The sequence below is a fragment of the Miscanthus floridulus genome, chromosome 1, assembly GCF_019320115.1.
Source record: "Miscanthus floridulus cultivar M001 chromosome 1, ASM1932011v1, whole genome shotgun sequence".
NCBI classification, from domain to species: Eukaryota; Viridiplantae; Streptophyta; class Magnoliopsida; order Poales; family Poaceae; genus Miscanthus; species Miscanthus floridulus.
In genome coordinates this window covers 13,327,296-13,350,780 of record NC_089580.1, presented here as the reverse complement: position 1 = coordinate 13,350,780, position 23,485 = coordinate 13,327,296, and the positions used below count along the sequence as shown (strand labels likewise).

The following is a 23,485-nucleotide window of genomic DNA, read 5'->3' as shown; positions in this document are numbered from 1 at the left end:
GTGAGTGTCAAGCAAGCTGCGTTTCCCGCAATTCAGAGCATCGCCGAGTCCGACTGCGTGTCACTGATCACGTCTGTTCCACATGAACACAACGGGGCTCCTCACCGTATGCACGTCGTTCTCCCACACGATCTGGCCGAACAGCGCCATCCCCGCCGCGCCAGGTGCGCTCGGCGTCCTGTACTTGTTCCTGAACACGACGGTGTAGCTCTTCTTTTCGTACGGCTCGCCGCCGAACTCCAGCGTAGCCGGCGTCACCTCCACGAGCTGGCGCGGCGCCACAACCTTCACGGCGTAGGTCTCGGGACCCTCCGAAACCTTGGTCACGGTGCGCGACAGCACGCGGATGTCGGTGCCGTTGCTCATGTCCGCGACGAACGACGGGTAGTTGAGGCCGCCTATGCCGCCGGGGAGCGTCCTCGTGCAGCCGGCGAAGCCCGGCATGAACATCCAGACCTGCGCCGCGGTGTAGTTGAGCGTGCACAGGAAGTCGACGTAGTCCCGCTCCGCGACGTCGTAGACCAGGCCCGGGTGGAGCGCCTGCTGCGGACGGACGAGGCCGGCTCCGGTCGCCAACGGCGTCGCGCCATCGCTGGCGCCACCTCTGCGGCCGTTGTCCGCGATGGGCCTGCCGTGGTTGTCGAGCGTTGTCGCGGTTGTCATCAGCGCCGACCGGATCATGGCCGGTGTCCAGCCGGGGTGCCTGTGCTTCAGCAGAGCCGCGGCGCCGGCGACGTGCGGGCACGACATGGAGGTGCCCGACTGGATGTTGAAGCGTGCGCGCCTCGGGTCCTCCTCGGCGTACGTCAGGGGCGACTCGCCGGGCCCGACGGCGAGGATGTTGGTGCCTGGCGCGATCACGTCCGGCTTGAGGATCTCGCGGGTGACGTGGTTGGGGCCCCGCGACGAGAAGGACGACACCATCGGCGCCGGGTTCTCGCCGATGACCGTGCGGCAGGTGAAGCGGAACGATGCCACCGGGTAAGGCTCCGAGCGGACGTACGCCGCCAGCTTGTCGGCTTCGCGGGCGCCGAGGCTGACAGCAGGAAGGGTGAACGCCTGGACTACGAGCCCGTCCATACACCAATCCTGGATGGCGACGGAGACTAGCCCGCTGCCGCCGGCCTTCTGCACCGCAACGCCGAGTGATGCATCAGCGCCTAATGTTGACCTGTGGGAGCATAGACTTGTGGTAACGAGTCGGACCGGCTGTAAGTCAGCTCCAAGATCGTGAACTTGGTGGTCACCACCGGTTCCAACAAATTGGTATCGAGCCCATGGTAAAAAAAAGCTAAACCCGATAAAAAATCTCGAGCGTCACATATGGCGGGGACACCTCGATGTGTGACTAATGGGGAGATTGTTGGGGTTTAGTCCCACATCGTGTAACGATGGTGGGGGAGCACAGCATATAAGACGGGAGAACCCTCAGCATATAAGGCGGGAGAACCCTCACCTATAAGGCTACTCTTTTGGGTTGAGTAAGGCCCAAAGACCTTATATGTTGTAGCTCCGGTGGACCTGTGGGAGCACAGACTCATGGTAACGAGCCGGGCCGGCTGTAAGCCAGCTCCAAGATCGTGAACTCGGTGGTCACCACCGGTTCCAACACCCAAATCGCCAGCGCACATGACGATCTTGCCCATAATCCTGTCCGGCACCAGGTCCTTGTCTGTGCAGGCGCTGGGCAACAGCTGGATGAAGTCTGTTCGGTTGGCCGTGACGGCGTAGAGAGACTGCCCAGTTAGAACCTGGCCGTTCCCGAGCGTGACGCTCGCCGGGAATGTTAGGATCTCACCGGCGCTCGTGGCGATGCCCGGGGATGGGAGCGCGATGAACACACACACAACAAGAGTCTTTAATTTTTAACTGCCTGGGGGCAATCTTTTTGATGCATCGCTAGTTCCTTTACATGGCCTTCGATCCGCATTCCTTACCATGATGCACAGCTGCGTGGTGCACCACTTTCTTGGATGCCCGCGCGACATGCACGGCATGAACGCCACGGCGGGAGCTGGCCTTAGGACGCGGTCAGGGCGCACAACGTGTGCAATCTCCGTCATGCCCGCGATTCTACGCAGTTACATAAACATGTTTGAACTGAAACAAACTAGCTAATGCAATTACACGTTGATACAATTGTTTGACACGATTACAATATGAAACATGCAACATTTCACCCCCTTAATCTTGTCAAACTCTGATGATCCCCAGTTGCTTCCTCATCTCAATGAACCTAATTCTCCCCAGAGGTTTTGTCAAGATGTCTGCCAGCTGTTCATCAGTGCTTACATGCTCAACATCAACCACACCATTTGCTACACACTCCCTGATGTAGTGATAACAAGTGTCTATATGCTTGGTTCTCTCATGGTATATAGGATTCTTGCAAAGCTCTTGAGCAGATCTGCTATCAATGTAAAGTCTGAACTTTTTCACTTCAGTTTCAGTTAGATCAGCTAGTAACCTGCTTAGCCATACTCCCTGACAAGCACCAGTTGCTGCAGCAATGTACTCGGATTCACATGATGATAATGATACCAGCCTTTGTTTCTGTGAACTCCAAGTAACCAAGTTTTCTCCCATAAAGAAGGCTACACCAGTTGTGCTTTTTCTCTTCTCTATGTCACTTGCATGGTCACTGTCAATGTACCCAAATAGCTCTGCATGCTTCCCCTTGACAAATTTGTAGCCAAATTCAGTTGTCCCTGCAACATATCTGATAATCCTCTTGATGGCAGTCCAATGTTCAGAGTTAGGTGTCTCCATAAACCTGCTGACCATCCCCACAGAAAAAGCTAGGTCTGGTCTAGAGTTCACCAGATATCTGAGGCTCCCAACAATGCTTCTGTATTTTGTTGCATTGGCCACTAACTCAGGCTTGCCTGGCAACAGCTTTACATGCTGCTCCATTAGTGTGTCAACTGGGTTGCACCCTTTCATACTTGAGATTTCAACAATCTTTTGAGCATATGCACTCTGGCAAATAGTGATATGTCCTGGCTCTTGCTTTACTTCCATGCCCAAATAGTAACTAAGCAAGCCAAGGTCACTCATGTTGAAACTTTTACTCATCTGCTGTTTGAATGTAGCAATACCACTGCTATCTGGCCCATAGATGATTAGATCATCCACATACACCCCAACTAGGAGTAGTGAACTACCAGATCCCCTCCTATACACTGCATGTTCTTCAGTGCTCCTGACAAAACCCAACTTGTACAGCTCCTGATCAAGTCTGGCATTCCATGCCCTTGGGGCCTGTTTTAGTCCATATAATGCTTTCTTGAGTCTCAATACTTTCCCAGGTGCCTTTGGATCAGAGAACCCAGGTGGCTGGTGCACATAGACTTCTTCCTGCAAATCACCATTCAAGAAGGCAGACTTAACATCCATGTGATGAACTTCCCATTCTCCTTGTGCTGCTAGAGCCAGTAACATTCTCACTGTCTCCAACCTTGCAACAGGTGCAAAGACTTCATCATAGTCCACCCCCTGGATGTCGATGCCATCTTTGACGGCGGCGTCGACCGCCGCGGCGATGCCCGACATGCTGCAGAAGCCCATCGGCCCGCACGCCTTGTACATGGCCACCCTCGCCTTGGGAGCCACCCCCCTCGCTGTCCCGCTCACGAACTCGAAGAGCTTGGCGCCGGGAACCTCGGAGCCGGCGGCTGTCGATGCCACGTGTGTGCCGTGCCCGTCCTTGTCCCTTGGGGACTGGAAATCGTGGGCCTCGTTTCTTCCCGGTAACCATTCCATGTGCGTGCTGGCGCCGGCGGTGAAGGTCCTGGAGCCCACTAGCTTGTTGTTGCACATGCTAGCGTTGAACCGCTCGCCGTCGGCGCACCAGCCCTTCCAGCTCGGCCGGACGGGGGTGAGCCCGATGTCGTTGAAGCTAGCGCTTTCCGGCCAGATGCCGCTGTCGACGAAGCCAATGATGATGCCGTCGCCGAAGTCCGTGTCCGGCCAGATGCCAGAGTCCTTGTCGAGGCCGAGGAAGGCCGGGGACCTAGTAGTGTGCAGATGCACCGCCTTGTCCTTGAACACGCCGGTCATGCCCGGAGTGTTCGACAGGCGCCGGGCCTCGTCGACGGTGAGCTCGGCGGCGAAGCCGTGCATCACGGTGTCGTACACGTACAAGAAGCGGGTGGAGTTGGCGGCCGGGGAGAGGGAGCCCACCATGGAGGTGTACCAGTGCTCGAGGGTGGTGAAGTTGGACGGCTTGGCGACGTGGTCGGCGTAAACGATGTAGGCGCTGGAATGCTGAGGATTGTGCTCATGACGGCCGCCTCTGCTCGTACTGCTCGACAGCGAGATGGCTACTGAGCGAGCGAGCAGCGCAAGCAGAAGCCAAAAGGTCAAGCAATGCAGGGGACTGAATGTCATGGACGCCGCCATTGTTGATGTGGCAGAGGCTCGACTCGGGCCGAAATGCGCACGGAACTAGGGATGCCTGGTTCTCTTTATAGCACGGCACAGCACCGGAACAGTCCTCAAATAATATTCCCTCCGAAAAAAAAGAATCGTAGGTGTTTTGAGGCCCCTAAGCACCCGGTTTCTGAACCGTTGATCTGGTCATCCAAAAGCTCATAGCTCTATTCTTTCTCCTTCACATCTTCTCCCTCCTCCCGACACCCCGTCCATCGCCGTCGAGCACCCCGCCCTTCTCCTCCTCGTCGGCCCCGCCGTCGACCACAGCCTCGTTGCGGGCGCTAGGGTTCGTTAGAGCTCTGGAGCGCTAGGGCCACTTTCTTCCCCTCCCCCCTCTCGTCGGAGCTCCGCCACGGCCATGCTCGCCGGCGATGCCGAGCTCTGAGCTCCGTCATGGCGTCCCCGTCCCGACCTGGCCTGGCCGCCACTACCATTGCCAGGGCCCCTGAACCACCTGGCCACCATCTCCACCGCCTGGCCTGCCTGCCTCCCCCAGGCCGGCCCCATCTATACCTGCCGGAGTTGGAGAAGAAAGAGGGGGAGAGGCCCGCCGGAACACTAGCCATCTGGCGGAGCTAGGGAAGAAGACGGCGGGCACAGACCTAGGAGCACGATGAGGAGGAGGATGAGGGACCGGCCTACCTCGTCGGCGCTGACGCCGCCGGAACCCGCCGCCGCTGCCGGAGGGGAGAGAGGGTTGCACCGCGTGGAGAGGAGCGCCGAGCGCGTGCACGCCGGGGAGGAGGGAGTCGTGTGCGGGTCAGGGTGGAAGAAGTCGGGTGTTGGAGAGGGATAAAACACCCGGTTGGTGTTTAGCATTACTCAAAAAGAATGTTATTCGATAAATTAATCAATTTCAAATTTAACTAGACCTTTATAAAAAATCACTAACATTGACGATGCCAAATAAATATTATTAAATTAATCATAGAAAATATTTTTTTAGTAAAACTATTTATAAATATATTTTTTCTATAAACTCTGTTAAAAAAATTAAACATAATTCAAACCTAGGGTTACATTTTATAGGGTAGAGGCAGTATCTAGAAGGTAACTGAGAGAGAATAATTTTTAAGATAAACAAGGTGTAGTTTTAGATAGCAAGAAAGTGGGTAAAATGACAAAGTAACTCCATGTGAATGACGTGTTGACATTGCTAAAATATGATCACATACATCTTATATTCTTATCGACGTTCCCTCTCCTTCCAATATATCCTCCTCAGCTCTGTGACTCTGTCACCTGACGCGCTTCTCTGAATCAATTTCTACTCTTACGAAGAGTACATATATAGCTTTGGCATGACATCTAAATCAGGTGGATGCCAACTCTTACGAAGAGAAGAAGTTACTCTTAGCTGGACGCGGTACCGGAGAGTAGCAACTCTGAAGATAAAAATATCTCGGTTTAGAAGAAAGGGAGGCTTTATCGGAGGCTAGGCCATGCACATGGTGGCACTTGCATCCATCCAGCCATCCAGCAAAGTGCCCACATTCTGTTGTGATCTCTGCACTAGCAGGAACTAACGTGTACAGTAGCGTGCTAATCGGACTTGTTTAAATTCAGGATATAAAGTTCGGGGTGTCACATCAGGTGTCACATGAGGGTGTCACGGTGTTCGGATACTAATAACAAAACAAATTACAGAATCTTTCAGTAATCCACGATACGAATTTATTAAGCCTAATTAGTATATGATTTGATAATGTGGTGCTACAGTAACATATGCTAATAATGGATTAATTAGGCTTAATAAATTTATCTCGCGGATTACTTGGGGCTTTTGTAATTTATTTTATTATTACTAATACATATGTAACATCCGATGTGACACCCAATATAATATCCCTAAATTTTATTCCCTAGATTTAAACAACACCATAGCAAAGAGTTGGAAGTTGTTCATGACAGGAAGCATGAATTCCTAGTGGTCTACTAGAAGTGAGACTTGGTCTACTAGTAGCGTGACAAGCCATATATATACATATATATATATATATATATATATATATATATATATATATATATATATATATATATATATATATATAGGGAGAGGCTATTCAGTAGCCGGCTACAAAATAAGTTATTCTGTAGCCACCTCCATTTACTATAATTTTATACACTAATTTACGATAATGTCAATACATATTTACGATAGTTGGGTTACTATAACACATGGGGATATTTACCATAACGTTATAGTAAACCACTTAGTAAATTAATATAGTAATTATCGTAACTCAAAGTGGCTACAGAATAAGTTATTTTGTAGCCAGCTACAGGATAGTAGTTCTATATATATATATATATATATATATATATATATATGAGCTGGAGCCACCTACGACCCACGGAACCAACCTAGCCCTTATTTACTTCCTCCCAAACTTCTAACTTTGATATTATAAAAAAGAAGATTTCCCGTCACATCAAACTTGCGGTACATGCATAGAATACTAAAAGTAGATGAAATTAAAAACTAATTGCATAGTTTGGTTGTACTTTGCGAGACGAACATTTTGAGCCTAATTAGTCAACGGTTGGACAATTATTACCAAATACAAACGAATGCTACAGTAACGCTACAGTATATTTTGCCAACTTTACACATCTAAAGTTTGGCAGCTAAACGAGACCCTAACCAAACGAGTGAACCCGAAATATACTGCACTTGCAAACCTAGCTGATTCGATTACGAGTGTGGTTGATTCTCTGGCGATACGTATTTGCCTATTTGGGCTGGGTTGTTGGGTAGTCAGAGGCTCAGAGCTTATTACCTTTCTCTGCAGCAAGGCCCTTTCAGGCGCCTGTCGTGAGTACGTGCGCCATGTGGTGACCCACGACGAGGCCTGTCTACTCTGCTACATCTGCAACCTCCTCCAGCACACAGACAGAGTGATAGAGAAACGCACAGGACCGACGCGTTAGCGTTTCCATTTCCAACCTTCGATCCAACGCGGCACGAAGCACTGCTGCACGGCTCCAACAAACGATGACGAATCCCGCAAATACCCGTGTTAGCCGAGGACGTCCAGGTCCAGCACGCACAGAGAGCTCAAGGTGGCGTTCCCTTCAACCAGTGATCCCAGACGTGGCAACATCGATCACAGGATAAACTTTAACCAGTTATTAATCACACGTGTAAAATTAGGCTCCATGATGTTTCAAGGATCTCTTATTATCAAAGCAGAGAACTTTAGCCGCCTCTCAGCCTGGCCACGATAGCACATTTAGTTTGGTCCGTTAGATCTTCGTTTACATGGCTTAGGCCCCTCCGACCCACTGTGCACCCATCTCCGCTCCCGTTCGCCTGCCTTCTCGTAGTGCCTACTGCCCGTCCAGATCGCCCCACCCGGCTTGTTCGCTTTCCTCGTCTCTGTCGTCCTCGCCCGCTCTGTCCTCTCTGCCGTCGCCGTCGTTGACGCCTCCGTGGGTCCCGTCCCGTGCTCCGCCAGTTGACTGGGTTTGCTCCCTCTCCTTTTCTCCTCCTTGATTTTGCTTGTCGATTTGGTTTCTGTCGTCCCCGTTTGTTCCGCCTCCTCCTACCCTGCTCGCTTCGTTGCCTTTGCGATTTCCTCGCCCGGTGTTCACCCTGCCCGACACTCCTATGCCCGCACTAGGCCCCCCGCGCTTCGTTGCCCTCGTTCTTGGATGCCATCTTCATCGGCTGTTTACGGCTAGGGTTCCACGCTACAGTGGGAAACCCGCCCTGTTCTTGCCGCCAACGCCTTGGCCATCTTGGCCGAATCGGCCGGCCGTGCTTCGCCACCATGTTTTGTCCCTGTGGTGTCCGCCTAATCGTTGCGCCTGCGGTTGACGCCCACCGGTTCGCCCCTTTTTGCCCTGTTCCTCCTGCCGGCGCCATGGCCCTGGTTGCTCCTGCTTCCTTTACCCTGCTTCCTGCGCCGTTTGTTTTCTTCTCCGCCTGTGCTCTTTGGGTATGGTTGGGGACCTACAGTTCATGCCGGTGTGCTCTCCACAGACCTTTTCCCCTTCTCTCTCGCAATTTCTTGATTCCTGTTTCGCTTCATTTTGTTCTCGGACCTAATTTCCCCTCTGCTGTGTGTACTAATACTTGACTTTGTTTCCAGGTTTCTGCCCTGCCGTCGCGTCGCCGCTCCGGATCTACTATGTAGGTGCTTGTTGCAGATGCGCTATGGACGGAACTTAGCTTCCTCTTACTGCCGGTAATTTAGTCTGCTTTGTTTGCGGGTTCAAATGCCATGTTTGCTGTGTCCTTACATTTGTCTGCTTATTACGGACAATATCCTCATGTTTGTGTGCTTCTTACGAAAAATTTAGAGCTTCAGCATCCTTCGTTCCAGTGTCCGAACCCAGCCAGAGTGCTTAGATTTTGCTTACATGCTTTCCTGACCCTGTTCGTAGTGTTACCTGCTTCGCCGGTTGTTTTCTATGAGCTTAGGGTGTGTGTCAACTGGTTGTGGCCGTTATTTTGCTTGTATGTTGTCCGAACATGTCTCCACGTACATGTGTGTTTTTTTCCTGTGGTATCCTTTGATTTTTAGGTCTCTTCATATTGGTTTGTGTTACAGGTGCATTGTGTGGCTTGCATCGTACTCCTTCGTCCTTGTGCTTGCTCTAGCCTTACCAGATATCCGGCGTGTGTTGATGTAGTGAGGTGCGTCCGATAAAGTCGGGCATATTTGTATGCCATTGATGTTTTGCCTATTATGTTGAACATATTTCAATGCCGATAATGCTGAAAATAATTTGTTTCCCCTCTGAATAATGGCATGTGAGAATAGACAGTTAGAGTTATCACTTTTTTTTGGTCAAATCCGAGCAAATTTGTATGCCATTGCTGTTTTGCATATTATGTTGGCCATATTTCAATGACGGTAATGCTGACATTTTTCCCCCTCTGAATAATGGCATGTGAGAATAGACAGTTATAGTTATCAATTTTTTTTGGGCTTCTGACTCTCATTTGAGGTCAGCCATAGCCATATGTTGTCATGAAGACTTGGTCTTTTATGATATTTGTATTCCGCCTTTATTCAACTGAGCCATTTGGCGTATGGGGTGACGCTAACCATTACATACATAGATGATCCTTTTTTGTTGTCTTAGTGAACTGAGCCAGTTTGGCATATGCAGTGATGACCTATTTTTCTCCGCCAACAATCCAATCTTGTTTCGTGCGCTTCACTGCTATCTAAAAAAAATGTTGTCCAAACTTTGTCCTCTTGTGTGATGATGTGGTGAGGTGCATCCGGTAAATCCGAGGATATTTGTGTGCCATTGCTGTTTTGCCTATTATGTTGACCATGTTTCGGTGCCGATGATGCTGAAAATAAGATTTTTCCCCTCTGAATAGTGGCATGTGCGAATAGACAGTTATAGTTATCATTTTTGTGGTCAAATCCGACCATATCTGTGTGCCGTTGCTCTTTTGCCTGTTATGTTGGCCAGATTTCACTGTCGATGATGCTGAAAATTAAATTCCCCCCTCTAAATAGTGCCATGTGAGAATAGACGGTTATAGTTATCACTTTTTAGTGTTATTCTGCTTCTCATTTCAATTCAGCAATAACCATATGTTGTGATGAAGACTTGGTCTTTTATGATATTTGTATTTATTCTTCTTCTGCTCTGTTTCTATATGTGTCTGTGTTGTGTGTCTAATCGAGCTCGTTGCCTATGCCTTATCGTTGTTGCGCTCTACTTTGCCACCACTGTTTGTTATTTTTGTTTCTCGAATGGTCACAGCTGATGCGTATCGTTCTATTAGGTACATGATTGTTGGCTATTGTCTTTACAACCTTTATACATTATTTCCTTTGTGTCAGGTTGTCCCACCGCTGCTGATCCGGTCACCTCTTGCTGTTCTTAGGTGCAGCACCACAGTTCCATAGGATTTACAGGTTGCTATTTCTTTTGTTCGTGTATTGCCTACACGTACATGTGGTTTCCTTCGGTACTTGATCTTGTTCTCCTCACCCCGTGCCAGCGATACTGCCCTCCTGCGTCTATTAACGTGTTTGCTACATTCATCTGCTGCGTGTCTGCTCTACCTGGTATGTCCACGCCTGTTCCAACTATGTTATTTTGGTTTCGTACCCATCCTACACGATACCTGTTTTCCCTCTTCCACTGTTTGCCAACAGCTCTCCTATATATGTACGATTCTCCTCTGTGCTTGTGGATTCCTACATCGTTACCGATATATATAATTGTATGCATACATACATATATATGGTTACGTATTGTTACATATCTATATATATAGATACACACATTTTATGTGGCATTGTGCCTGACAGCTTACTCTTTCCTTTTTTTTCATCCTCCTTGTTTTTACATATATATAGCATGCTGGAGGCAGTGTTACAAGAAGGTTTTTCTTCTGGTCAGCCCAGCACCTGGATCCGACTGCTACCTATGATCATCCCGCTTCGCAGCCCGTGTGCTGTCTACAATCCATAGATGGATTTGTTATTCTAGATTATAGTTTCGAGCGATTGGTTTCCTAGGCTAAAGTAGCTCAGCATGCTATGTGTCTTAGAGGTAAAGCTGTTAGGTTGCCTAATATCCTTGTGTCACATAGACATGAATCTAGCGTTGTCAGTTCTCAGGTATTTTTGGATGTTCGGCGTCTGTTGCATAGGCCTGCATCTGTGAGTTGTTATACGTGCAATTGGTGCCTGTGGACAGTTTGTTCAATAACTCTACTTTCGCTTTCAGTCATAATAAGATATATGTATCATTTGCTGTTCCATTCTTTTCAGCTGTCTTCGCACACTGCTTCAGCACATTATTTTCCTTACCTTAGTTTATACCTGTTGTCCTTGCCTCCTTTTCTAGCCGTCCTAGCTTTTTAGCCGCTTGTATACAAGTTCTTCCCGTGCCTTCGTGTGACGGTCCCTGTATTTATGGATTATTTGCGTTCTTTACCATTTCCATTCTCTTACGCACTCTGTCAGCGCATGCCTTTTTCTCCTTCCTAGTTGCTATACTCTGAGCTCCTATACATCCATGTCCACTGGGCCGTAGCTCTCTGCTGACAACGAACAATCATGTGTGTAAATTTTTTCCTTCGAGCTTCTGTATCCAAATATTAGCTTCCTCTTATACTGTATGGGTTGCTCATTTACTGAAATTTTCCTTTGATTATCTCATCATGCTTGGGGTGCTTGCCTTATTCATGAACTTGATCCTTCTGTGCGCTGATTCTGTTTAGCTTCCTCAGCATCCTCACGCCCCGCACGTTCTGTGATCGGCTGCACAAGAAAATGTATGTTGTTTGTCTGTGTCTTTCTTGCTCTGCTCGTTCCTTATTCTCGATCCTCTTCTCTGATCATAGTGCTATCTGTGTTCTGCTTCTCTTCTCTTAGGTGCCCGTGTTTTACATGCTTCACCGGTCTTAGATCCTTCTGAGTCCCGTCATAGGCGAAAAGGCTATTAGATCAACACTGGCTTGCATGGATAGGTATATTGCCGGTTCCATATGAACCAAATAGACCACACAGCTTCCGCGTTTTCTTTTTCTCTTTTTGTATCTCCATAAACTACACTCTTGTTAACACTCCGTGTATCTCTCCTTTAATCGAGCCGCCTCACAGGTCATTCAAAGAATTATACACCGTCTCTTCAGTGTGGCCATTTCGATGACGAGTACGTTAATGCGCTCAAAGGTACATTTTAGACGTTCCTGAACCAACATGATTTGTGCTTTCCTATCCTTGTTTCGTTCCCTCCACGGCTCACTGATCCTACTCATCGGCTCCGAACGGCCGTTTCTAAAAAACCTTTCTGTTGATGCAAAAGTGGATCTGCAAACACAAAGGGCTAATACCCGAATCGATATCCAAAGTGTGCCAGTCGATTTGACCTGTTAATCGACAAGGATGAAGATACGAGCACTTTGGTCCTGACAACAGCGATATGCCCGGAAGTCACAGCCAAGAGGTACTCACGTGGAACTCGAGAATCACCGAAGGTCGCACTGAAGCGATGCAACTCGCCGAATCAATGAGAACTCGTAAAAAGGAAAAAATATGCAAATTGACGAAGTCGCCGAAAAGTAAGTAGATGCAAATAGGAGTAAAAATTGGGTTTGATATTGATTGATATATTTATTACATTGCCCCTCAATCTATATTTATACCCTGATCTAAAGAGACATAACCAAATACGACTAGGACACCAAGTCCATATCTAAGGAAACACGTGACTCTTACATGAATCATACTCTAAATATAGAAAAGGAAATCAACTCCTATCTATTTCCCTGTCCGCCTCAATTACGATGGAATTCTCACCGACCTCCTTTCCATTGGCATACTTCCTGTTTCATCGGCAGTAGTTTTTAAGCCTTCCTTCATCGGCATCGACAATAACATCTCCAACCTTATCGGCAACGCCCGAGTGAAAGCTCTAGTTTGTTTTTGGTTAATTGATGAAACCCTAAGTGCTAACCTAGTTTATCAAGATGATTATGAGATAGATAGCACTACTCCAAGTGATGAAGCAATGGCGAAGATCATGACAATGGTGATGGCATGGTGATGGTCAAATGCTTAAACTTGGAAAAGAAGAAAGAGAAAAACAAAAGGCTCAAGGCAAAGGTATAAAATGTAGGAGCCATTTTGTTTTAGTGATCAAGACACTTAGTGAGTGTGATCACATTTAGGATAGATAGCCGTACTATTAAGAGGAGTGAAACTCGTATCGGAATGCGGTTATCAAAGTGCCACTAGATGCTCTAACTCATTGCATATGCATTTAGGATCTAGTGGAGTGCTAACACCCTTGAAAATATTTGTGAAAATATGCTAACACATGTGCACAAGGTGTTTGCAGGGTTGAGATGGGTTTGGCGCTTTTGGAAAAATGAAATGTCTATTTTCTATTGCGCCGGATGCAAAATTCTTGGTGGTTGGCACACTTAAGCAAGGGTGAAGAAGTTAGAGTTGAAATGGAGTTGGTCGAAATGATGCTGGCGTCGGTCTACTGACCGGACGCTGGGTCACTCAGCGACCGGACGCTGAAGGGCTACGTCCGGTCGAGCTGTCAGATGGCACAGTCGCTGGGGTTGAGCACCGGATGCTGGTCTGCGTTCGGTCAAGGTGGACCGGACGCGTTCGGTCGAAAAAATATGCCTCGGGGAGCTTACTGGAAACGACCGGACGCTGGGGCTTCAGCGTCCGGTCAGTTTTGACCGGAGCGTCCGATCAGCTTCGTAGCCGTTGAAATCTAACGAACAGCGTTTGAAGCAGGTGACGCGTGGCGTCCATCGGGTGACCGGACGCTGGGGGCCAGCGTCCGATCGGTATGACCGGAGCGTCCGGTCAGAGCGTGTTTTGCCCAGTGAAGGGGTACAACGGCTCTATTTGATGAGGGCTCTATTTATAGCCCCATGGCCGGCTCAAGGGATAACTCTTGCACATTTTCATTGACATAGCAACCTTGTGAGCTTAGCCAAAGTCCTCCCACTCATCTCCATCATTGATCCATCATCATTGTGAGATTGGGAGAGAATCCAAGTGCATTGCTTGAGTGATTGCATCTAGAGGCACTTGGTATTCGTGTTGCGCTGCGGATTTCGCTTGTTTCTCTTGGTGGTTGCCACCACCTAGACGGTTGGAGCAGCGGTGAAGGATCGGCACGAGTTAGTGATTGTTCGTGGTCGCCTTCAGTGATTGTGAGGGGAGTTGTACCTTTCCCGGCGGAGTGCTGAAAGGTAACTCTAGTAAATTGCTTATGTCATTGAGTTACCTCACTTGTGGGTCGGTTCTTGCGGTGTCCTATCGTGTGGACGAGGTTTGTGAAACACCTCTTAGCCGCTGAACCACCAAGTGTTGGTCGACACAACGGGGACTAGCGTGTTGGCAAGCACGTGAACCTCGGGAGAAAAATCGGTTGTCTCTTGTCATTTACATTCTTGCAAACTAGTTGATACAAGCTCTTTAGTGTAATTAGAATTGAGAGCTTACTTTATTATTTACATTCATCTAGTTGAGCTCTTTGGAGTAGCAAGTTTGTGTGCCTAAGTAATCATTGCAACTAGAATTGTTGGATAGGTGGCTTGCAACCCTTGTAGAGCTAGAGCAAGTTTGCATTACGCTATTTGTCATACTAATCAAATTGCTCTAGTTAATTTGTAGATTTTTAAATAGGCTATTCACCCCCCTCTAGCCATATTAGGACCTTTCACTGAGTCTAAATCAACCTTTCCATCGATCACCACCATTCATCGGCAACCATCTTTACAAGCTGATTTTCATCGGCTGTCAGCGTATACAGTAACTTTCCTCCTACCGATTAGCCTACTCTGATCATTTTGACACGTGCAAAAAACGGTGTCAACACATGCCCCCCAATTTCGGAGTATAAAACCATTAATGCTCCGAAATTTACTCCAGATAACGTTTGCCTTCGCCCAATTACCGTAACTCATCCTCCAAGCCAAAACTTGATCTGTTATCAAATCGAATCAAATCTAGTCCTGATTCACGCACCTCAGTAAATATCGCACAATTTCCAACCACTCTTGCCCTGATTATGGTTAAGATACCGAAACAATAATCCATCGGCAAGATCCTAACATAATAATGCCGCCATTTTTAGAATTAAAATATCCTGTACCGAGATCTCTTCCAAGTCATGATTACTTGCCATCAAATTATCTGTACAATCCCTTGATTATCGTGTGAACAGTTACCATATCCATCTGAACCACCTCGACCCACATGCACGCGGCATAGAGATAAGTCCAAAATACCCCTACTCCGAGCGGCTTATAAATAGATTTCTCCGGAACGCTCATCCTCTACCCCTACCATGAAGTGCTCGGAGCCTGATTGTCGATCCTAGGATGTTTTTGCAACCAGGGAAAGGACCAAATAATGACCACATCCTGAGTTAAGCTGAAAAGAAGAAGCTAAAGATCCTTGAGATCGTCGATCCTAAGTCTTTTTAGCACTAACAAGAACACAAAGTTTGTCAAGACAACGATCTATATCGAGTTGTTTACACGACACAAACGAAAGCCAAAAAAGCACTCGACAGATTAGGAAAGTTTGTCAAGACAACGATCTACCTAAACCGGATTGTTTACAAGACGAAGAAATACAGGCAAAGTTGCTTACAAGTCATAGATGAAAGCTAGACAAGCCCTCGTCAAATCAAGAAAGTTTGTCAAAACAACGATCTACGTATACCGAGTTGTTTACATGGCACAAACAAAAGACAGAAAAGCACTCGACAGATCAAGAAGACATCAACAAAAAAATAAAGAGTCTTCATTCAATCTTCATTCAAAAAGAAGTTTAGTGTTCTATTATAGAAGCTAGAGCACAAAGGTCAATTACATCAAGCATTGTCATCAGGAGAAGAAATATCAATGTTAAGATTATCAACAATCCTCCTGGCTAAATCTTCGACCTCGGGCTCCACCTTCTCAACAGCATCCAGGTATTCTTGATTCTCGGCTTCATCAGCAACCTTAGACAAAGGAAACTCCAGAGAAAGAACACGGACCTGGGCACGAACATTTTTGGTACATAGTTGGGCGCACCTCTTCACGAACTCCTAAAAACGGGTCGGCACTTGGGGAATAAACTGAGCCCAAGATTGACCATCGTTCGCTAAAGTCCAGAGAAGACCGACTACTGACCAAAAGGATTTCCACAAGGCATTCTAGTTCTTAGTAGCCGTCGCCAACTTACCAGTCAAGGCTTTGATAGTTTTTTGGGCCTACACAAGATCCATGTCAGCCCCATGCCTAATCAACTTAGCAAGCGCGAGTTCTTCTTCAGCTCGAGTAATTACCTCCTCATCCTTATTGTGGTTAGTACGAACAAGAGTCTTCATCTCCTCGATGCCCTTTGAGAGCTTCTACTTTTCAACTCGGAGAGCTAGACCAGGCAACAAAAAACAAGTCAGCAGAAAGGCAAATTCGAATACAAAAGGAAACAAAAAAGAACTCGCAATACCAGTGCACTCTTTCTTCATGGCCTCCACATTTTTCGAGGCCTCCTAGGTAGCTGAATCCCTCTGCATTTCTGCCTCAACCAACCAGGCACGAAGAGCCTTCTCCTCCTTCTGATGCATCTGACGCTCGGTCTCCAACTCGGCCCGACAGAGGTCAAGCTCTGCCTTTAGGGTACTCACCTCAGAAGACAACTTTTTCTTGGTTTCAGATGAGAAAAAGAAGCCGGTATGATCATGAGAAAAAGACTGAGCAAAAAAAGAGAGAGAGAAAAATAAGACATAAGGAAAGAAGAAAGACGAACATCCAAAGAAAGAACTTCAGAAAAACTTACCTGGAGCTTTTCCCCAAAAGAAGTCCCAAGGGTCGACAAGCTTCCCTAGGCGGTGGTTAGCTCTGACAATTGATGAGTAGCATCAAATTGATGCAACACATCATCGTCCAAACATGGAGCACCGATACCAAGAGAGGCAGAAGGAGAAGTCAGCGTAGGCAAAGAAGGAAGAACCAGGGCCATATCCTGGGAGGCCCTGGCTACCTCTTTAGATGGATCCACCCCCACGGCCACAGTCACCCCCAGAGTTAGCAGATCCAAAGCAGCATGATCACCAGGGGGGCCCGTCTTCCTCACAGCCACCTCACCGACCATACTGTTGATGCAAAAGTGGATCTACAAACACAAAGGGCTAATACCCGAATCGATATCCAAAGCGTGCCAGTCAATTTGACCTGTTAATCGATAAGGATGAAGATACGAGCACTTTGGTCCTGACAACAGCGATACGCCCAGAAGTCACGGCCAAGAGGTACTCACACGGAACTCGAGAATCGCCGAAGGTCACACTAAAGCGATGCAACTCGCCGAATCAATGAGAACTCATAAAAAGAAAAAAAATATGCAAATTGACGAAGTCGCCGAAAAGTAAGTAGATGCAAATAGGAGTAAAAATTGGTTTTGATATTGATTGATTATATTACATTGCCCCTCAATCTATATTTATACCCTGATCTAAAGAGACATAACTAAATACGACTAGGACACCAAGTCCATATCTAAGGAAACACGTGACTCTTACATGAATCATACTCTAACAAATATAGAAAAGGAAATCAACTCCTATCTATTTCCCTGTCCGCCTCAATTACGATGAAATTCTCACCGACCTCCTTTCCATCGGCATACTTCCTATTTCATCGGCAGTAGTTTTCAAGCCTTTCTTCATCGGCATCGACAATAACATCTCCAACCTTATCGGCAATGCCCCAGTCTAAATCAACCTTTCCATCGATCACCACCATTCATCGGCAACCATCTTTACAAGCTGATTTTCATCGGCTGTCAGCGTATACAGTAACTTTCCTCCTACCGATTAGCCCACTCTGATCATTTTGACACGTGCAAAAAACGGTGTCAACACATGCCCCCCAATTTCGGAGTATAAACCCATTAATGCTCCAAAATTTACTCCAGATAACGTTTGCCTTCGCCCAATTACCGTAACTCATCCTCCAAGCCAAAACTTGATCTGTTATCAAATCTAATCAAATCTAGTCCTGATTCACACACCTCAGTAAATATCGCACAATTTCCAACCACTCTTGCCCTGATTATGGTTAAGATACCGAAACAATAATCCATCGGCAAGATCCTAACATAATAATGCCGCCATTTTCAGAATTAAAATATCCTATACCGAGATCTCTTCCAAGTCATGATTACTTGCCATCAAATCATCTGTACAATCCCTTGATTATCGTGCGAACAGTTACCATATCCATCTGAACCACCTCAACCCACATGCGTGCGGCATAGAGATAAGTCCAAAATACCCCTACTCCGAGCGGCTTATAAATAGATTTCTCCAGAACGTTCGTCTTCTACCCTCAGACTCTAATCTTTGGCATTCTCTCTTTTCGGCGGTGACTCCGATGAACAACTGCGCGACCTCAACCAACAAGAACTTTTCTCCAGCATCAACCTCGAGTCTCCAGCTCGTGCTCCCATCTACCTCAAGATAATGGCAATCAACTTTGACGTCCCTGCGGTTCGTTCCACTTCCGTTACTTTTTACCTCGATTCCTCTGGTCTTTGCGAGTTTATACAGTTGGTAAATTTTTCTCTTTTTCTTTGTTCTTTGGATCCTCTAAACTTAGGAACTTCGCAACAAATTAGTTATTCCAACCGATCAGCCGCATTTCCAATGCCTAGGACCAATGGGCAACCTAGATCCAACTGATCTGATTAATGCAGAGGTTAACAGAATCCCTTTTAGAGCCCAAAATTTCTCTCTGAATTTATGGAAAGATACATTCCGATCTTGGCCCAAAACCACCAAAGGGTGGAAAGATTGGTACTTGAGGGTCAACAGGTCGATGCAAGTACACTGGGCAGAATGGAAGCTAGACCAATGCATTAGGCTATCCATTGCCGATATGTAAAAGAACGAGTCAATGATGATTGCAGCTGCTTACTTCTGGTCAGACACAACAAACACTTTTATGTTTGGACATGGCCTAGCTACTCCCACACTTGCCGATGTCTACATGCTCACTGGCTTGGACATTTCAACTGTCGATGAAGGCTCCATCTATGGCAGAAAATCTGAATATAGGGTGAATACCCGCAACATCGGCGGTTGGACGGGATATATTCAAGAATGCCAGAAGACCGGGACTGTTAATCAGAGGGAACATGTCACATTCTTGAATATGTGGTTAGAAAAATTTATCTTCTATGGTCGATCAGTAGGACCAACCAACGCCTTCCTCCCCGTGGCTGAACTCTTGGCCAATGGTGTGAGGTTCCCTCTTGGCTGATACCTTCTGAGCTCCACTTATCATCTTCTTCATCAAGTGTCTCAGAAACTTTTGCTTGGCAAACCCATCGGCAACTTAGGAGGCCCGTGGTGGTTTATCAACATGTGGCTAAATGCCCATATGCACAAACGTTTGCAATGGGACTTCTTTGCCCAACAATTCCCACAAGAAATTGTTGAAGACCACGTGCTTGGGGATGAGGAATCGGCAACACGCTCACCCCTCAATTTTGGTGAAGCTATAATTGTCCTCCCTAGAACAGAGGTCAATGAAGACCAGATCGGCAGATTCTTCCAAAGCTTCTACAATGGTCTTTCTCGTGATCATAGGGCCTAGGTATCTTATATTGACGAAGAAAATAGATTCTCCCTTCTTTTCAACTTTGCCGATGACACTCTGAATTAGGATAATGAACTCATGATGGCCATCATTACTCCTAGGGCAATCCTAGTAAACACATTCGGTAGCAGGAAAAACACCAATATCACATATGAATTTTACAATCCATCGGCAGTATCCTGTCAAATGGCTTTTGGGCAACTGCTAATCAAACTTTGTTTTGCCGATGTGATCAAACCCAGAGAAACAATCACCTACGGAACAGATTGGAGCAGGGTAGTGCGACTTTCCCCCGATGTTGATACTACAGATGTCGATATATCCATCTGGACGCCAACATCTTTCATCACTGAATCATATAGGCAATGGTGGCGAGAGTGGAGGGAACAACTGTTTGCAACATCTGCTCACACATATCGGCACATGATCGACCCTGAATACGCCATCCCCGATGACGCGGTAAGTTTCTTTTAACTCCCTTCTGCTTTTTCCTTTCATATATCGGTAACTAACTTTCTCGTGACAGGTTAACAACCCAGCGCCATCTATGAGCAAAAGTGGGAAACCCTTCGATCTTTGGCCTATTTCCCTGATATCACCGATCGGCTACAACGCCCCCACCTTAGCTGCTCTGACTCACCAGAAGACCTGTGCCAAGACTATCACCTCCAAGTCCAAATTGGCTACAGCTAGGGCCACTCCATTGGCTGCTGCTACAACCCTGATCAAGGCATTCAAGGTAACAACCCTATTTATTTCTACTCATGCCGATCACAGACTGTATTAACATTAATCATCAGGGTGTAAGAGCCGCTGCTGGATCATCATCGGTAATTCCTCCGACATCAAGCACCACTACCTCTAACAAACCTTCAGAGGTATTCCTTTGATTTTACATTTTATCTGTTAAATATCATACCTTACACTTGTTTTGCAACAACAAATGGGTACATCGGCAAGCGTACCAGATGTTCAAGCTCCACAACCAACAAGTGCCGATGCCCCCCAGCCAACCGTTGCTGAGGCCCAAGCAAAGCACAAAGCCTTAACAGATGCTAAGGCACAGCCAAAACGACAGAAGTCTATGCCGATCCCCACATCTGCCCCAACGTCTGCAAGCCGGCAAGAATCAGTCGATGCAACTGAGCAAGCAGTTAATCCTCCTGTACAAGACATACCATCGGTCATCATACCCCAAGGGCCAACCACTGATGAGCCATAGAGGATATCCCATCGGCAAGCTCAGCCAATCCTCCACACGGCATACTCTAGGCTGCTTCCTCCAGCCAAGTACAGGAAATTGCCTTGAAACAGGTAAGCCAATTGACCTAGTCGATTTATAATATTCATACTTATCCTCAGCTGACCTCTTTTTCTTTTTCTCAGGAACAAGACTCCCCAAACAGCCTATTTTCCTTTGCCATTGACGTTTCTGACGATGATGGAGAGGAAACAAGTTCTTCCCTTGCACTGGGAACAATATCGGTAGAAATTAAGTCCAAGTTGGAAGCTCTCCCGGACTTGTTACAGCAGGATACCGCCCAACTGGTAGATGACTCGGACCCCACAAAGGCAATTTTCAAAACAATCTGTGGCCAGGTCCCTGCCGATGTTGAAGAAGCACTCTTCCCAGCAGCCCATTTAGAAAGCCACCAACTGTAATATCAACGGGCTGCTCAACGCATTGCCGATAGAGCAGCTCAGGCTCAACTCAAAGAAGAGATGCTACAACTGAAACAGATTGCCGATGAGAAGCACAAGGGCATCGGCAACTTGTAGACTTCGGGCGCAGAACTTAAGCAGAAAATCTTATATTTATCGGCAAAGAGGATGGCTCTATTGGCTAAATTGAAAGAAGTCGAGGCAGCCTTAACTCATGCCCAACAAGAAGAAAACTAGCTACCCGATGCCATCAAGGCCCTTCAGCAAGAAAGAGACATCCAGGCTCACAAAGCCTTGGCCATGAAGAAAAAACTCAAGCCTATGGAGGGTGCTGTCGATGAAGACATCAAAGAAATGAAGGAAGCCGACCAGATTCGCCTGCGTGCGATATTGGCTATCCAATCCTTGTTAAACTTGTAAATCTTGTCTATTGCATCGGCACTTTATGAGACATTGATATCCTTGTATAATTCTAGCCGATAGGACTATTATCGGCACTTATACTTTTATACATCCATCCAGATACTAGGGTAATATTTCTTTAAATATTTTCCATTTAATGCTCTGGGAAACACAACCCCTTCGAGGGTTTCTAGAATATATGCGTTACCAGGAACAGACTGATTTATCTGATATGGACCTTCCCAATTAGGAGACCACTTTCCAAACTTTGAACTTTTAGTCCCAATCGGTAAAATCAATTTCCAGACCAGATCTCCATCGGCAAACTCCTTTACCTTCACCTTCTTGCCATACCATCTGGCTACTCTTTTCTTATTTTCTTCGATGCTAACTAAATCCCTTAACCGATGACCCGTCACATCTTCCAACTCATCCTTCATAAGAGTATCATAATCATCGGCTGTCAGCTAATTTTGAGAACGTATTTGCCTAGAGCCAGTTTTAATTTCCCAAGGCAATACTACGTCGTATCCATATACTAACTGATAGGGCGTTACTTTGGTTGCACCATGACATGACATCCGATATGACCACAAGGCTTCATTTAATACTGTATGCCACCTCTTAGGATTTTCTTCAATTTTGCGCTTAATGAGTTTGATGATCCCTTTGTTAGAAGCCTCAGCCTGACCATTAGCTTGAGCATAATATGGAGAAGAATTTAAAACTTTAATTCTCATACCTACAACAAACTCATCAAATTCTCCCGATGTAAACATAGTACCCTGATCGGTAGTGATAGTTTGAGGAATACCAAATCGGTAAACAATATGCTCTTTCACAAAATTGATCATATTAGCCGATGTCACCTTTTTTAAAGGAATTGCCTCAACCCATTTTGTGAAATAATCAGTAGTAACCAGAATAAATTTATGCCCTTTGCTCGATGGTGGATAAATCTGACCGATGAGATCGATAGCCCATCCCCGGAATGGCCAAGGTTTAATTATAGGGTTCATAGCCGATACAGACGCTCTTTGAATATTACCAAACTTTTGACACCCCTGACATCCTTTATAATATTTAAAACAATCTTCAAGAATAGTCAGCCAATAGTATCCATTCCTTCTGATCATCTACTTCATCTTGAAAGCCGATTGATGCGCTCCACACACTCCTTCATGAATTTCACCCATCAAGCTTTTTGATTCATCATTGGTAGCTTGGAACCTTATACGTCTTTCAACCTTTTTATATGGATCCTTTAAATAATCGACAATCTCCTTTCTCCAGTCATCGGTATCGACTGCCGATGTTAGCACTTCCTGAATAGGCCGATACCCTGAAGCATGCTGAGCTAGTCGATTAGCCTCTTCATTATGCAGTCGAGAAATATGTTCAAGACAAAAATCTCTAAACCCTTTCAACAATTGCAAACATCTTTCATAATACGAAATTAAAACTTCACTTCGGCATTCATAAATCCCAGCCAATTGATTTATAACTAGCATAGAATCACCAAAGATTTCAATAGCATCGACACGTATCTCCTTCAGCAATTCTAACCCTTTTATCAAGGCTTGGTATTCAGCCTGATTGTTTGTCGATGTAGCAACAATCGGCAATGAAAACTCATACTTCCTTCCTTGAGGTGAAATCAACACAATGCCGATACCTGCTCCTTCACCACATGTGGACCCATCAAAGAAAAGTATCCAAGGAGCAACCTCCAGAGAGTCCACTGTATTACAATGCTGAGTGACAAAATCAGTCATAACCTGCCCCTTAACTGCCTTAGTCGATTCGTAACGTAGTTCAAATTCTAATAATGCTAAAATCCACTTGCCGATTCTACCACTTAATATCGGCATCGAC

At 46.4% G+C, this 23,485-nt stretch overlaps 1 protein-coding gene across 1 annotated transcript; it reads right to left on the bottom strand.

Annotated features, from left to right (window-relative positions):
* Positions 1-60: 60 nt before the first annotated feature.
* On the bottom strand, positions 61-4,401 carry LOC136452198 (subtilisin-like protease SBT1.7). Its single transcript, XM_066452838.1, has 4 exons — positions 2,237-4,401; positions 1,938-2,073; positions 1,613-1,856; positions 61-1,160 (listed from the first exon to the last, which is right to left on the bottom strand). Exons 1-4 carry the CDS (start codon positions 4,399-4,401, stop codon positions 61-63), a joined length of 3,645 nt encoding a protein of 1,214 aa, XP_066308935.1.
* Positions 4,402-23,485: the final 19,084 nt, after the last annotated feature.